The sequence below is a fragment of the Lepisma saccharinum genome, chromosome 29 (assembly GCF_977018435.1).
Source record: "Lepisma saccharinum chromosome 29, izLepSacc3.1, whole genome shotgun sequence".
In the NCBI taxonomy this organism is placed as follows: domain Eukaryota; kingdom Metazoa; phylum Arthropoda; class Insecta; order Zygentoma; family Lepismatidae; genus Lepisma; species Lepisma saccharinum.
Window position 1 is genome coordinate 21,562,291 of NC_139257.1, and position 18,607 is coordinate 21,580,897.

Consider the following 18,607-nt stretch of genomic DNA (forward strand, 5'->3'; position numbering starts at 1 on the left):
TGCTCACACTTCTACAAACAATGCATGCAATCAAGAGTAAGTACATGCAAGTATGCACCATCTACCTTTAGTAATGCCTCTCCTTCTTGAGCTGTTTTAAGAATCGTCGAGATCCTTTTTGATGAACTTCTACGATTTCTCTTTTCAGCTGGTTTCTCCTCCTCTGACTAAAAGTACAACAGAAATAACAACATAAAAATGAGTACACAGCACGTTAAAAAAAGAACAAGAACCAACTATAGAAATAAATAAATAAACCACGCCAGCAGTTCTTAACCTGAAATCCATGGACCCCCGGGGCAGCATGAATGCTTGAGAAATGTCACAAGCTTTTATACTTGTCGTAAAAATTTGAGAATACATAGTTAGTTTTACAAAACGTTAAAGTGCCTCTTGGCTTGCTAGATAAAATATAGGTAAAGTAAAGTTCCCTGTGCATATAGCATTTTACGGGATTGAGGGGGGGGGGGGTAGGACCACACACATTCTCGATCTAGGCCATCTTGGAGGTGATGTGATCAGCACCATGCTATGGCTGCTACCTTTATATCCCATGGTTAACCCCAGGTACCCATTGATTTGAGACTGGGTGAGGCCCAAAGCCATTTCATGCAGGAGCAGGACCGAAAAATGCTGACCTTAGATTAGCCACCCCGGAGCTCCTGCGTGGCTTGCTAGAGCTAAAATTATTTAGTGTTTATTAATATTAGAGATTACACAATACAATATTAAAATTAGTATTGTAATTGGGTGAAGCCTTGGGGTCTGCAACACATACTATTCAAAGGGGGAGATCTATGATGCCTAAAGGTTAAGAATCACTTAGAAAAAAATAAGATGTTTGTTGTAATAATTGAGTTAGAAATAACCATCAGAATCTTCAAAAGCAACTTCTTTTAATGATAAATCTACACAGGTGTATGCCAACTACAGAGGAGAAGACTTGCATTATCAACCTCTATCAATTGATGCTGACAACCAGTACATTAATCTCAGTACAATATCTTGAAAGTGCCGTATTTCTATGAAATCCAATCTGAGGCAGCACACATATGCTGAAAATATTTAGAGTCGAGATTAAAACTTCATCGAATGCAGTATGCTTGCATTATGACACAATACAAACCAAAGGCATTCCCAGAACTAAAAATAAAATTTAAAAAAAATTAAAAGTTATGCAAACTTGGATAAAATGAACCAAGTCATAAGAGCAGAGTTTAAACCCAAACAACCATTATAGTTAGAAATACATTTAGTGCACAATGGACCTTGCATAAGTGAAACTGTGGGAGTGCAGAAAAGTTTTAGAGAATAAAAACAAAAATATTACCTCTTTATCAGCTTCATTTCTGTCTGCAACTTTGTCATCTAATCTCTTCAAATTCTCTGCTCCATCCTAAAAAATATATAGAATACATGATTACACAATATATGATATATACATAACAAAATTTTACTATAATCTAACAAGAAACAACACTGCAAGTATGTTTCATTTCATTGAAAATATTTTTCTTTGCAGGTTAGTTAAAGCTAATTTGATAATTGCATCATGTGGGCAAATCAGGGATGTGGAGGTACGACTCCAAACATTCTTGATCTCAGCCTGGTGGAGCCAATGTTACCAGCAATATCAGATGCTTTATGCAGAGCATTGTTACAAAAGCTGTTGGAATGGAACACAGGATTTCCCACATGGCAGTCAGGCACTCGACCAACCTATCAGTGTAGTTCCTTCTAATTTAATATGTAATATCTTAATTCCTATGCAGAATATTAATTATGGATTTTTTTTTAAAAATCCTCCTAGCAGACAGACTAACTACCGTACAGTTTTGGCAATCATTGTCACACAAAATTTGAACCTTCCTTACTTAAAGTAATGAACATCGTTTGGATTTCGAAAAAAGTTAAGTTGAAAAATATAACCTTAAAATTACCTTACGCAAGCATGTGCGCTTCCCACGGGCAATGTATTTCCATTAAGCGACAGTAAGTATCATAGACTACTGGGAATGAATGTAGAAGTAAATCAGAACCTTCATAGAATGCATTTAGGGATTTTATTTTAATGCTAAGAGAACCTAACCTGACTAATCTAATCACAAAAGCACATATTGAACAAAATATTAATTGCTGAAACTCCGCAATATGTGTTAACAGACGTAAATCAAAATATGTAAAAATTTCGTTCATAGCATGATGAAATCGCAATAAAACAAAAGGAACTTGGGCCTTAATTCTTCATGAAGATAATTTTGGTGAACTGTAAATTGCATCTTAATACTTATGCGCAAAATGTTATCATCCCAGAACATAATTAAAAATCACGTGTATCAAATTTAAAATCTAGAATGGACTGTAATATAAGGACCTTTCTTAAAAAGCAGTGTTGAAGAATGCAGAGTAACTCTTCCATACAAGAACTTAGAAACAAATTATTTCAATGATCTCATTCCTCAATGAAAAATATGAACAAACTGCATGGAAGTATATAAAAGATGGGTAACACTTTACTATACCGGAGACGGATTTCTTCAAATTTACAGGAGAAAGTACTTACGCAAATAATTTTCTGTAGCGTTGTTGATGTTCGGGACTGTAGTTTTGATCCATTTTAATGCGAATGCATGTGGTTATCTACGAAAATCTATTTCCGACGTGCTATTGCTACTGCCACCATTTGCTTTCTCCACGTCATCGAGAAAAAGCGATGTTGTCTGTATATGCAAAACTGAACGAAAGGAGTGCTAATGGAACCTAACCTAACAGGCCTAACCTAACTTAGTAGGCATACCTCGTCCCCATGATGGTTCGTGGGGCTATCGTGAATTTTTGGGCTAACGTCAATGGTTTAATAATTACTCTTTATGTACAAAATTCAACTTTTTTTGGTTAAAAAATTTCGTGAATGTTTTTTTTTAAACTTAGGTATTTTTCGTTAGAAATTCATTATTTCACCTAAAAAAATGTTCCGCAATCCAGAATAGTACGTTAGCAATGTAAAAAATTGCAAAATAAATCATTGATAGATGTCTCCGGTATAGTAAAGTAGTACCAAAAAATGAATTGGAAGCTAATGTGAAATGTCACACAAACACTACAAATTATCAAATGGGTGAAATTTCCATGCAGTAGGGTCGGGTGCTGTATACGTATACTTCCCTGTGGAATTTTGGGAAGAAAAAAAAAACACGACACCACTTTCGAATAAAATTAAAAACATCGATTTTTTTGAGGGACACAACTTACCTGCCTAACCTACTCAAACGTAAACTTCCTCATACCTGCCTAAGGTAACAAAAAAAATAGTAGTTGAAAGTATTTACCGCCTTTTTCCTGAATACCGGTTAACTTAAAAAATACTTTGTTGCATCAAAAATGTCAACGTAGTGTGTAAAATGTATGGTGTGTCTTCAATTCGACAATAAGTCAATGGGATCTTTACAGTGCATGAGTGTTAGTTATTGGGGATAAAGAAAACGGCTCTACTTAGAAATGACTGTTGAATAATATTTGAAGAATGAAAACGTTAAAAAAAATTTAAACGAAAATTCGACGACACTATTGATTTAGAAAATTGATCCCGAAAGTAGCTTGTGGAAATTTAAAGGGCTCAAAGATGCTGCCGTGAAAAACTTTTTGTTTCAAAAATATAAAACGCGTTTTACAATAAACTGTAAAAAAACACTAAGGCAAGCTAACTGAAGTAGCCGTGTCTAATCTAAGCGGCACTCAAATGTGGGAGCGTGACCATCAAATCTTGCAGCAAAGTAAACACGCGCGACTTTGATTTAGCCATTTGCAGCATTCTGAGGTAGTACATTATTCGATATGCACAATTTTTGACATCGAGAGCTGTGAAGTGTCAATATTCATATGGGGCATTAACATAAACCATACAAATTAATATCTTTGATAAAAAGAAATTCGAAATGCATGACGGCAACAGCTTCTCCTGATGAAAAAAAAACGCGTCTTCTCACCTCTACTATTGGCACGCGACTACAGGCAATTATTAAAATGTTTATATTTACAAACTGCGGTATTGAACAGCAATACAAACCTTCCTCATTTATAATATGTCTTCTTTCCTTTGTTTCTAAGCAATATGACGCCTATATTTTGAAATGACATAAAAGACGGTATTTGTTAAGTCAAGACACTCGACCTTCTACCACCTCTTCCTCTGCACGGAGCAAATATTACGTAATGCAATGAAAATAACGAATGAAAAAGCACGAAATTCAACATGTTATATTGATTGGCCGCACAAACTTTTCAGTTTCAGCCGTCTTTTGGGAGAAATTAAATCACTCGCACATGTTATTACACACACACACAATCACAAACTGTTTCTCACTGAACACAAAAACTATAGAACAAACAAAACACGAGAAAATGCACAATACTCTTTACTGTACATCGTCGGTTTCCTTTGTTTAAGAATTAACGTTCCGTACTTCAAACAAAACGATGAAAACAACCAGATTTGTCACGAATTATAAACTAAATTAATATATCCTCACCTTCTTATCACATTTGCATCGAAATATCTTTTAACTGTTGAACTTAAATCCGTCTAGTACTTCCAGCAAACACAACGCGTAAATGCAATTTCGATATTTACGTATGTATGATATAGATATATTATTCGGATTAGCTGTTCAAGGAGAAAAAATGCTGCATTTAACGGATAACTCTGTCACAAGTTACTGGCAGTAACTTGTGACAGCAGTACAACACGTACTGTTCAGAAATAAAAAATTCTGAAATTAAGTTTTCGCAACATAAACCAGTCAGAACAACGTTCTCAGAATTTCTCGCTTCCACGTGTCGAACCTACACATTGACACTCGATTTTTTTTTTATTAAATAATGATGCTGGATATTTCAAAACACTCAACACCTCTTAACATCCTGTTCCAACATTATTTCTCGACTTTCGAGTTTGCGTAAGGTCAAGTTCCCCATGCATATAGCACCGTGCCATGAAGGGATATTTAGGGGATGTGGGTGGTAGGGCCCCACGTATTCTCGATCTCGGCCTGGCCATTTTGGATGTGATGTTATCAACACCACGATCCGGCCGCCTTTATCCTCAAGGGCTGCCACAAGGTACACATTGATTTGAGGCTGGGTGAGCCCCAGAGCCACTTTATGCGGGAACAAGGCCGGAAAAATTCCGACCTTACACGCCGGGAATCGACCCCCGGTCTCCCGCGTAGAAGTCAGGCTTTTCTTATCATTCTTTAAACGGAAGACCTCTAAGCGGCGGCAGCCTTCCCCACACACTCAATTTATCTCAATTCTCCTTTTTCATTCAGGTCAGACAAACAAAAGAAATCCATGTCCAAACTGGGATTCGAACCTGGAACCCTAGCATCCTAGTGCACTGCACAGACTACTCTGCCACAGAGGTCGCCAGACCACTGGGGCAATAAATTGCAACAATAACGATAACTTTTTTTAAAAAAAAAAAATCCTCTGAATAGGATTGTCATAGAAATGCCAATTAGGCTACACAAAATATATATACAGGGTGTCCACAACAAAAATCTCTCTTTAAGTAACTTGCAGTTTATTGCCTGTCAGATGTACAAAGATGTACTCTCATAACGCCGTTACCCCATGTACTAGGTATCCATATCTAATCAATGTTATTAGTGAACATGCAATGTTTACCAGATCACTTCAACCACTCAGTTGTTACAAGTGGTTTGATGAGAACTAGCTACACATTGGTCAAATTGATCCCACCTTGCCAGTACCAGCATTAAAGGGTTGGAAAAAATTCCCAACTGCATTGCTTGGTTAGACAGCTCTAACTTTAAAGGGAAGGGAGGATAGTTTCCATGAAAAAGTATTTTTATATGAAAAATATGGAAATTTTAATTTGGTCAATTTTGGGAGGAATGAAGTATGTTACTTAGTTAAATGCATTATTGTATTATTTTGCTTCTCTTGTAAAGTTTACTCTGAATTGTGCCACATGAACTTAACTTTAAATACACATTTCAAATGTTCTACACCAACTTTGGGGGGCTCAGACCACTAAACCATCAACTTTGGGAGGGCTATGACCAGAAACAGAAAAACACATGACTTAATACTAAGTATGTAAATATGAGTATTGTTAAAATTTTTACTAAAGAAGTTTCAAAATACTATGTGCATAAACTAGGGTAGTGGATGGGGCGTTTGGGCTACAAATGGCTCTCACATGTAATTCAGAACGAAATCATTGATATATTAGGGAGATCTGTTTTGCGCTCCGTGGTAGCAGATATTAAAAGTTGGGCATATTTTGCTATTATGGTTGACGAAACTTGTGACATATCTATCCGTGGACAATTAATATTCTGCATTCGAACTGTGAATAAAAATTTTCATATTTTTGAGAAATTGATGGCCTTTCATGATATTCTGAACACTGAGGCCAAAACTTAAAAAAGGGAGAGTCATTCATTAATTTATTTCAGTGATCAAAGTCCCCCCCCCCCCCCCGCCAATAATTTTGACAAGTCTGCACCCCTGAGTAGTATATGCCAAGTTCAAAGAAATGCTTTATACATAAGTCAATGAAGGCAAAAAGGTCGAATTTCAGGACTTAAAAAGCAGAACTTTGGTCACTTGTTAGAATTGCAAGTAGCACAATTTAAACACATCTGAGACATGCTGGTGGACTTCTATTTTAGACCATTTGACATGGAGCTAATATTATTTTTTAGCTTTTTGTATGGCATTTGAGCAATAATTGTTTGAAAGTGAACCCTCACTTTATAAACATGTATTTAATGACACTGTTACAGTTAACATTATTATTAGTAAAACATGGGGGAGAGTAATCTACAGCTGTTGGGGGGGGGGAGGAAAAAGAAAAAAAAAAGTACCTTCAACGTCTGCCTTTGGACATCTTTTTAATGACCAGTTATCGACCAACTAAAGTTGCATTTAGAGAACAAACTGAACTACAGTTCAATGTTTATGGCTACCCTCCTCTACAGGACCTGCACATATCAGATCGGATTCCAGTCTTACCTCCGATAACAGCAATTTAAGGTTTCATGCCTGTCAGAAACCCCTAAAATATTAGTGTTTACGCAGCACTGTGAGGACAATTTGGGGAAGATACTTTAGTTTCATTACAAAATGGAAAAAAAAGGGACACTCCTTGCAAGATGGCACAATTTGATAATATGTCTAGGCACATTTGTTATTATTTCCTTATTTCATGCCAGTCAGCAATAAGTGTCTAGGATTATTGAAATTAACTACCACATATGTTACAATTCTCACTCTCATTACCTTTTGGGAGCTGCAGTGGTCTAGAACAGGGGTTTCCAACTGGCAGCCCGCGGGCCGCATGTGGCCCGCAAAGCCAGTTTGCAAAATACATTAATTTTATTTATTTTTATTAAAATACATTCTTATTTTACTGAAGGAACGGATGCTCTGTGAAGAAAGACAATATCACAGGCAGAATTGATTTTGCAGTCAATAATAATAATCAGAAGAATCTAAAGTGACGTAACTTTCTCTTCACACCATGCATTCCATCCCTTCGCTATGTGAAATGAACTCGCCTGCTTCCGCGAAGGCTTCACGCTTTGTGTTCAGAAACAAACTGCAGAGAGGCGCTATAGAGATCTGCTTTACTACGCACGAAGTACGAAGAGATTTCCGGTGTTCCAAATCGGATTGTACTGTGACTGATTGTTAAAGTTTGTGCAAATATCGAAATGAGCAATATCTCCAAAAAAATGTAAGATTGAAAATTAAAATAGCTTCTCTCGAACTTGAATTGCGTGATTTGCAAGGCGATGTGTTCCTTCTCACTATGCAAGAAAAGGGGCCAGAGTTTTTCAAATACCTTTCAAAAGAACGCTTTCCAAACCTTCATAGTTTTGGACAAAGAATGACATCGATGTTCGGCAGCACATATACGTGTGAAAGTGTTTTTCCTGCAATTAAGTTCATCAAGAACCGCTACAGAAGCAGACTGGCAGATTCTTCACTGCTTCACCTTCTGAGACTTTCAAATACAGAAATTCAAATACAACTTTAATAAAAGAAGCAGATCGGGCCCAATTTTCACATTGAACACTTACTATGAAGGATTCTTATTTGTATGGTGTCTCTTTAATTTCTTTCACTTCATCAATAAATATTTGGTTTTTGTGAAATAAATTGTAATTATAAAACTTTGATTTGTAATTCCATTGTTTTATTGCCTCATTTTAGAAATTTAGGTCATGCAAAAGTACTACATTTTCAGTTCAGTTCTTACAATTTTTGTAATTCTTAATCCCCCCCCCCCAAAATGCGGCACGCCTATCGACTGCTGGATATAATTTTGGCCCTCGGACCTTTTGAAGTTGGAAACCACTGGTCTAGAAGGTAGAACTTCAAACTGACACCCAGTTTTGATTCCTAGGGTGGATGATATAAGGTAAGAATTTTTCTGGCCTTGTCCCCACATAAAGTGGTTGTGGGGCTCAGCCATCCTAAAAAAAAATAGTACCCGTGGGCAACCCTGAGGGGTAAAGGCAGCTGGAGTATGGTGTTGATCACAACCTACAAAATGGTCAAGTTCTAACAATGTGTGGGGCCCTATACCCACATCCCCTGTCAACCAGAATGGTACTTCCTATTTGCATGTGTAATCCTACGATGAATTCCAAGCTAAGGGGAGTATTCAAAGTGTATGGGAAACTTTACATACCTTCACCACATTATCTTTAGCATGCTCCATGATCACAACAACCAATTGTAAAATTCATATCACATTTTCTTGATAACTGGAATTTCTCTAGCAGTGCTGGCTTTCCTTTCGGGCAACACTTTGTTAATTATTGATTCAACATCAGATGATCACATATCTGCAATTGTTTGTGGAGCATTATGAACGAGATTTTCCTACAGCAAGTTTAGAAATGGCAAGGGAGTAGAAACGAAAGGAAGAAACTAGATTCTAAAAACCAGAATAATAACTATTGCCACCTGGTGGAATCTTCACGAAAACTTAATTATAGAATTCCTAAGGGAGATATCCAACATCAAAACCTGGATTATAGTGTCATCTACACTGAAAAAAAATAATTAAAAAATGGACATTTGGCATCCTGTTTGCAGGTTCCTCAGACACTGGACAAGGGGCCAGATAATGGAGCAATTCCATTAAAAATTAGTTCTGGTCACTATACTTTATATTGTAATGTACATTGTAATGGTTTATCTTCAAGTAATATGCAACATTCCTCTTTCAGTTCAGTGTGAACTTTAGCTTATCTTTTTTTGCTTTCTCTACATTTAACTACAACAAATACTTACTATGGTGCCTGTGTGTGTGTGTCTATATTGTTATAGGAAGGTGAATGGGCATCAAAAAGCTAAAAGTAAAAAGCCGAGTTTTAACCTAAGAGGGCAGTGGAGTTTGGCGAAGGTCGCTGTGAAAAGCACTTAAATTTAACGTTTTTTGTTTTTTTTTTTGTTGAATATAACATTTTAGGACAAAAATTTGCAGGAAAACACGAAGTGGATGTGAACTTACTTTATGAAACTTTGAGTACATGACACATTTATGCAATTTCAATTTGATTTTCCATAAGAAAATACGTAAATAAGCACAGAATAGTTTTGCGATTTGAGGGTAGCACAATCGAAAATGGCCATTATGATGCATACTAATGTAATGCTCAATTCTTTTATGACCAATCTAGAAAGGGCTTTTCTTTCAAAAGACACTTGCACAGCCAAAAATTATTGTTTAAAAAACTCATGTATTATCAATAGTGAAAGATACGGCCGCCAGCATGTTCTGAAATCGCAAGCGGTTCGCCACTTGGCCACTAGATGCCTCTCTTGCAAAATTGCCTCAGACTGACGGGGAGGGCTAGTTCGCATGGGTATTAAGTTCAAAATAATGAAAATAATTAAATAATATAATAACTACAATTAAATAATGAAAATATACTTATTTAATAGATGATTACTTATTTCTGCAGAACTTACTGGAAGGCAAGGCAAGGATTATATTGGGATGATACGACTTTGAATGATAGTACCAAAGAAGATTTATTACTATGTATAATAATATGCATAACATATTACCAGGAATTTTACTTTTCGTCAATTGAACCTAACAACCTTTTTTGATATTCAATAAATATTCAATTCTTTATCTACTTCACATTAATTTCCTTGCCAGGACAGTTATTAATTTTTTTATAAATATATTATGCCGACCTTACCTATACGTAAGCTAAATAATGAATAGCTACATTATCACTATCGTTATACTGCCTTTTGACCTATTCACATAATAAAAATATATTAATTAATTTGAATATGTCAATTAATACTACTTTAATTTAATGTAACCATACTTATTTTAACTTAACATTATTATTATTTTGAGACATTAGGTGAGGACCTCCTTCCGACATATATACTAGATACGTGCATGCCGATTTGAATAAAATGTAGAAAAGGTGGTGAAGGGGGAAGTAGTGCTTCCTCTTTTTACATTTCGACAGTTTTTACCTGATATGTATTATTTTGTGAGTCAACGCTGTAGTCAGGAAATACATGTAAATACATACACACATGCATACATAATTGATGATTCGCAAGGAAACTTCCTTAAATTCCCATGCTTGTTCCGCTTGCAAATCACATCCTCTCCAAGTTATAATAATATTGTCGTTGCTTACTTATACATGTGTGTGTGTGTGTGCCATTAACATCACTACTTCCAAGCATAAACTTTTTGTGGCTCTTACAGAAACATCTGTTTTTGGAGTGGAACAATCACGAAATGGTTTACACTGGCCTCCCCGATGGGGCAGTGGTAGTGTCATCGCCTTGTAATCAAGAGGTCCCGGGTTCGATACCCGGTGGAGGCACATAGTGGTTCAGATTCAACTTTAAACTGTAAGTCCAGTCCTGATTAGCCTTACTGTACATAAAGTGGACTTAAAACACTAAATGAACCAACCAACGAAAAGGTTTACAGTTTCTTTGCAAATCATCAATTAATGTAAATTATTACTTCGAAACCTTCATTAACAATAACAAAAGTGATATAAAATATTGGATAAAATTCTTGCCTTCGCTGAGATTCAAATTAGAGATTTACAGGTTAGGAAAGGGGAGGGAGAATTTCCAGGCTTCTTCCCCTTCAGTGTGAATGGTGCCTCCTACGTTCAACATTTCATTCAAAATTTCTTCTTAGCTTCAGATATATTTTGCATCCCCTATGGCATAAAGGTGACCCTTGTAATTTAAAATGTCCCAAGTTTGGTAACCTCTTGCACACGAGTGTAGGAATGAGTAGTAAAATACTCTTCAGCAATGCACATGTGCTGCTCCAAACAATTAAAAGAACAGGCATAGTAGTGTCGAAACTGAGCAAAGAGAATTCAGTGTAACCAGAGGCAAACTAGGATTATCTCAAGAGTCCAATTTCGGCACAAAATCTTGGTTTATGATTTTTCACGTAAATGTATAGCCAATACCTAGGCACATATGGAGTGCGTCTGTTGACAATATTTCAACCTGCTATATGTCCCAAAAATGGCACTTTTTCACTCAACCCATAAAATCACCAATAAAAATCCATCAAATGTTGCACATGACCAATATTGGTCGCAAATGACAGATTGACATGGCATCAGTCATCAGACATCTAATTATGACCCTTTGATAATTTCTTACGTATTTTTCTCATCCAAAAGTGCATTTCTGAAAAAAATTTAACACTGCCTTCCACAGTCTGGTTGCCTTTACAACCCCCCCCCCCCCCCCGATAGTCACCGATTTGAGGCTCGGTGAACCCCAGAGCCACTTTATGCGGGGACAAGGCCATATATACCTGAATTTAATTTACCCATCAATTACATATCAACTAAATTTAATGAATCAATTACATGTGATGAACTTTCTATACCAGATAGGATCTTCTCAAATACGAAATAAAATAAACCACCAACAGGAATAAAATTTGAATTGGGGGGGGGGGCTGGTCCTGGCAAATATTGCTGACATAACTTTCCTGCATGTTTATAAAACTGGAAGAAAAATGAGAGCATGGTAAAGGAAGTAAAATGCATGTTTTTATGTATTGTCACTTTTCTACCACTATTGGCCTAGAGGATGAGAAAATATTTATGAACGGACACTCGCAAATAACACAGATGTCCAGGAACTTTGGTGGCGAGTCTTAAGGTTGGCAAGTAATGCACTCGGCTAACAAGCTGCCAAAACAAAATAAGTTCTAGTTAAACAAATCCACACGTTTGGTGGTAAGTTTATGATATAGGTATATGCTCTATCAGAAGTTGTGCAAAGGATATCAACAGTACCAATAGCATCAGTTTCCACAGAAATATTATTCAGCATTTCTAAAATTTACCCCAAGAGGCCAGCAGTAAAACTAGGACTTTGGTGTGAAACATGTTTTTAGGGTTTGACTGATTCCATGTCAAATCAGCCAGGCCATGAAACCCACCGATTCGGAATTCAATGAAAATTAGTGTATTTGTTAATACTACCACAGTATGAACACAAGAAAAAAAAATCTTTTGTAGACCTCATAGTTTCAGCATTCTGTAGATTGGTCATTGGCAAGGTCATGGTGATAGCCTGCAGTGCTTAACAGAATTTTTTTTACAGTAAACTCTGTTAACATGAATCCCAAGGGACCGAAAAATCAAGAGTTCATGTTAAAATAATTTGTGCTAACCAGGGATTTTCAGTTTTGTTTACTTCCTCTTGGCCATGACTCCTGTCTTAGTGCTTGCAAGTTGATGTTGCTCATACTGGCTATGTTTTAAAAAATAGAAAAACACATTTGAACACATTGTTGATATGAATCTGTTGGTTACAATACTGTATAAGTTGATGACAAGATGTTAAAAGATTGTTGAGCGATTTCTTCCAGAGAAACGACAGAAAAAAATTATGAAAAACTTTGAAAGTTCGTGTTAAATTAGATCTAATGACGCAACGGACTAAAAAACAGTTCGTAATTCGTATTAACTGATAAAACTTTCTATAAGATATAATACATCCCTGCCGGGACCAACATTTTGTTCATGTTAACCGAGTGTTCGTCTTAAGTGAGTTTGTGTTAACGAGGGTTTACTGCATATCAATGTCAAACCAACATCTCACTTTATTTTTTTCCCCCCTGAAGTTCATGTGTATTCCATTTAAAAAGTTGTCACCAAGATTCCTTTGCACTGAGAGCTAGAAAAAATCTTGTATTGTATATGATGTTGATTTTTTGTGTCAACGTCTGACATTATTAAAATTGCATTATCACTATAAGGCGGAGCAGTTATCTTTCTTATTTATATTGAAGCTTAAAAGTATGTTCTGAAAGGCTATATAATAAAATTAGTGGGATTTGCATTACTTTTATTAAAAAATCTTCATTAAAACAAATTTTATGTACATGCATATGGATCATTCCATGCCAAATCACAAAAAAAGAGAACATTTCAAATTTTCAGGAAATTTGGTAAAAGACATGAATTAACTTACATATGTAAACTTTTAGCCCCAGTGATGCATGGTATTCATACAGCGGGGTTTCCAACATCATAAAAAAATGTAAAAAATTATGTTTACACGGTCAAGAGAAACTCATCATAACTTTTCTTTAAATTATGGTATAATTTTCATCTTGGGCTTGTTTTGAAGCTGAGAGAGCATAGCTTTCATAAAAAAATGTATGTTTAATTTTGTGGAGAATAAAGTATGATATACAGCAGGGCATGAAATTTCTAGTTTGAAATCAGTCGCCGGACTAAAGTCTTTGGTCGCCACTATTTTATATTGATAAATAACAAAAATATGAGCAATTATTAAAAAGTTAGGAATTAATGTTTATGTAGCGCTGTCGTTCTGCACTGAAGTACCACTTATCAATCACAGCTGCTGGGTCAATCTCTGACAGGGAAGGGGGGTTCCGTTTACGGAAACTGAGCAAATCATCCAGTGTCTCAGGCTTCAGAGAGTTCCTGTAAGTCTTGAGTCTGTTGTGACAGCTGAAACCTCTCTCACATGAAGCTGTGCTCACTGGCTCCCAGCTTTCGGAGCGGTAGCATCGGCCTTAACAGTAGCCCCTATACAGTGGTGCGTGACACGGCGATATGGAAAGTTCGTTAGAGCAACGCTACGTGATCAAATTTTGCGTCCGGTTGGGCAAGTCTCCTTCCGAAACGGTCACAATGCTTCAACAGGTGTTTGGGACTGAGTGTCTGTCCTCTTCTCAAGTCAAAAAGTGGCACAAGGCTTTTCGTGAGGGCCGGGAAGAGGTGACTGACGAACCCCGGTCTGGACGCCCGTCGTCGGCCCGAACTGACGTGAATGTGCAGCGAGTGCGTGATTTTTTGAACACGGACCGGCGTTTGAGTCTCTCCACTACGAGTTTGTCCCGCCCGGACAGACCGTGAACGCTGCTTACTACCAGGAAGTCCTGAAAAGGCTGAAAAGAAGCGTAGCGCAAGCGAACGGACATCAAGGACAACTGGAAGCTTCACCACGATAACGCCCCCAGCCACACCTCCTTCATCGTCAACGACTACCTGGTCCGAGTCAACGTTCCTGTGGTACCCCAGCCTCCCTACAGTCCGGACTTGTCGCCTCCTGACTTCTTGTTTCCACGCTTAAAATCAGTGCTGAAAGGAAAACTTTTCGACTCCATCGAGGACATCAAAGCAAATGTCAAGGCAGCCCTTGCAGCCATCCCAGAACAGGACTTCGGGGATGCCTTTGAGTCATGGAAAAGCCGCCTACAGAAGTGCATTGATGCAGGAGGTGCCTATTTTGAAGACTATTAGTCAGTTGTACCGATCAGCTCAATAAATATGTCTTTTTGAACGAAGGCTCATTACTTTTGAATCCTACCCTGTATCTCAGTCAATAATGGGGAAATAAACAACGATCGTCGGGATTAGTTCCAGCAAAACTAAAACATTTTGTACGTACTCATATATTTGCAACTTTAAATTAAAAACCTTGTAACTGCCATGTTAATTTACAGTTTAATGATAATGACGCTATTTATGAATAGTATTTTGTATATTTTTCTACAAAAAAGGTTTGCTAATTTTGCCTGTAAAAATAATTGAATTTTAAATCAAGAGAAATTTAAGTGTGCGTACAGTTTACATATTATATCTCCTTTAGTATGAGCTTCACCCCATCAGTACATATATTTTGTTTCCTCATTTTCCTTTCTTAAGAGCCTAATAAGCAGTATTAAATTATTATGAGATTAATGCACTCTCACTAAATGTGATTCTGATATCTACAAAATCCTTATGTAGATTATTCTATAAATTATTTCTATAAAGTGGTTTAAATCAGTGATTTCTTTCTTTAAAAAAAAAACACCCAATTTAAATCAATCCATCTTGTCACTATGACTTCAAAACTAAAGCACAGTCATCGAAGCGGGTGGGCACATTGTCGCAGACATATAAAACGGCACACAAAAGTCATTCATGTCAAAGCAGGATGTCTACCAGTCTGGTAAACCTCTAAATCCTGTAAAGTCATGGACATTTACTGTTTCTGAAAATATCAAAAGTGTGTTGTAGTAATAGGTTTTTAAACTAATAAAATAAAAAAGGACAAGTAAGAAATTCAAAAGTTAACGGACAAATTATACTTCATAATATAAAAAACAACCAGTGGCTCTACAGCCCTAGAAGGGCCTTGGCCTATCTCCTGACTGCCAGTCTCCCTCCCACAATCCTACCTTGAGGTGTGGAGATCTTCAACTGGTAAGGGATGACGTGGAGTCAGCACGTTGAACCCTCAGCCATTGTTGATTTCCCAGACCGGGTTACATTTGATATATATACTGAGTATTACAGTATATATTTTATATTAAACAATCTAGGAAAGGGTTATGTTTTGAACTATTGTCCACAACTATGGTTATTGGAATTTCCCATTTTCTTGCACCAATATTTGGGTTGTGTTTGGTAGACATTAGGATTAATACAGATATTATAACTAAATTTACTGTAATTATGCATTACTTATGATTTTTTAAAAAAACTCATTTGTTAAAGTCAATACATGCTTAGTGTTACATAAAAGCACACCCCTGATACCTCTTTGCAATGGTCAATTCTATTAAGTTTCCCTATTTGTTATCACTTTTGCATGGAAGTGAATATTCTAAAAATTTGGTTAAGCGTGGTGTTAAATACAGTGACGACCTTCCAGTCGTTTAAATACATGAATTTCCGTAAAGGCATTAGGCTGGAAAATTTTGGTTCTTGGTCTGGAAAACCTGGATAAGTCACGAGAATATTTTTTGTTTTCCGAAATTGTAGATACACTGTCAAAGTTATGCTACTTGTGTTTTTTTTATTATCAAGGTGTTGTGCCGTTATGAGATGCCCCACATGGTCAAAACATCAACAAACAGTCTTGTTTGGAAGTGATGCGGCATTCGAGGAAGGCTATGAGTGCTGTGTGGGCAAATGGAACATCGATGCTACATCATGACAACGCTCCAGTGCATTCGGTGCTCCTTATCCAAGTGTTTTCCGCCAAGCACAACACACCTGTTGTATACCCCCCCCCCCTTTCCATTTGGCATATGTGGACTTATTTTTATTTCTCAGGTTAAAATCCACCCTGAAACGATGCCACAACCAGTGTATAGAAAAGATAACAGAAAATTCACTCTGGGAACTGCAGGCTATTCCCCAAAATGCATTCCAACAGTGCAAGAAGCACTGGGAGCACTGTAGCAGCAGAGGACACTAATTTGAAGGTGATAAATCCAATTAAGCTGTGTACAAGGTAAATCGATTATTTAAAAAAAAAATCTGTTTCTTTTTGGACAAATCTCGTACATATTACATTTTCCTTTCATATGAGCTTCAGCCCATATGTACCTATATTTTGTTCCCATGCTTTTCCTTCGAAAAGAGCCTAATAAACAGCATTGGAAGATTTCAAGCTTAACATACTTTCACCAAAAATTATTCATATCTGCAACATAGAAATTAGTCAATAAGGTAAAAATTACTGACAAAGTATGGCCTAATTTAATTACAACATATCAATAAATTAGTCCCAGGCTGTGTCCTGCAGTCTAAGGCATCAAGCTTTGGGCACAGACTACAGGACACGTGCAGGTTTGAGTCTCCTGAGGGAAGGCTAACAACTTTTCTCCTGAGACTTCAGCCCGTGTACAGGACCGGTAGCCATCCACCATCGTGAGGAACTTATGGAGCTACGAATGAATAGCATAACCTGGTCATGAAAAACCTAAATCCACGACTGGGGATTAGTCATTCTGACCACACGTCACCTCGTAACCGGTTCAATGATCTCCCACCTGTGCAAGTGAGAGTGACAGTCGGTAAGTAGGCCTCGGCTCTCCTAGGCTGTCGAGCCATGGGTTGTATCAATAAATTAGCATTCTAGTAAAATTGAAAATTCAAATTATAATACTTATAATTTTCAGCATTTGCGGAAAGCCAAACAGTTTGATAAGTGGCTACTTTGTCTCAGTATGAAATCATTATCAATAGGTTGGGATATATGATAAAAAATAATGTGTTATTTTTAGCAAAACGAAAAAGACTATTAGGAAGTGATCCTGTATCCCCAAAATGCAACAATAAAAATTCACAAACTAAAAAAACCAACTGACTATATTTTTTTACGTCTGACAAATCACAGACCAAAATACAAAAACTGGCAGTTGATGTCACTGCTGACAATTTTTCACATCTATAGGTACTACAGAAATAGGGGAAGAAGGAGGGGGGCTTGACCAACTGTACTCCCTCCAGAATTATGTTGAATTATTTTCTAATTCCCAGACTTCGATGTTTTATGTTATATAAACTGTGTGCAGAAACCACAAACAACAGTTTCTTGATTGAAAAGTACCGCAGGCCCACGTAAGTAAAAACCTTATACCTCAAGAGAACTTTCACAGTGTTTTATTCATAAAAAACAGTTGTATGCACACTCAGATAGCAAAATAATAAAAAAAAAACATGCAAATAATGTTACCAAACTTAGTGCTCCTAACCTAACAAAAACATACAAAGTAGAAAATTGCTGAGTGTAACACCTAACATCTTAATGATAGCTTCACTTCAGAATTGCAAGTTACTTTATTTTAAAATTCATTTAACATATTATATATTGTAAATTTATCGACTTTTGTCACTAATATATGTTGTGTTATGAAGCAGTAGGCAACATTCCGTCTGGAGATGATTTGGGTGCTATATTCACATGTGCGAAGCCTTCGGGCTGTGATGCTTCAGGCTAAGGAAACAGAGCTACTTTACTTCACACATCTCCGTGAGCTAAAAACAACAGAAAATGTACATAATGTAGTCTTCATAAACCATGCAAAATTCATCACTTTTTTAGCAGGGATAGAGAAGGTCAAGGGTACCATAATAGGTTGTTTGCATGCAAAGATTACAGTTGTTTATTCGAACAGCTTGTAAGCACAAGTAAATAGTCAATATGGGTGATCATTTTAACATTTTCATATATTTGTATCATGAACTAAGTAGGTATCAGTCAAAGAGGAATTTTATTGTGA

At 36.6% G+C, this 18,607-nt stretch overlaps 1 protein-coding gene across 4 annotated transcripts in view; it reads right to left on the reverse strand.

The window, feature by feature from the left end:
* Positions 1-18,607, reverse strand: part of LOC145981138 (uncharacterized) — a 36,508-nt gene that overhangs the window by 15,056 nt on the left and 2,845 nt on the right. For 3 of the 4 annotated variants that reach the window (XM_083114251.1, XM_083114250.1, XM_083114249.1), the window contains exons 2-3: positions 1,331-1,396; positions 66-167 (exon numbers count right to left, since the gene is read on the reverse strand). In XM_083114251.1, the coding sequence (XP_082970377.1) occupies positions 66-167; positions 1,331-1,396 (168 nt within the window). Of the gene's footprint in view, positions 1-65; positions 168-1,330; positions 1,397-4,066; positions 4,204-18,607 lie in introns of those variants that run through there. The other variant, XM_083114252.1, reaches the window with a different exon arrangement.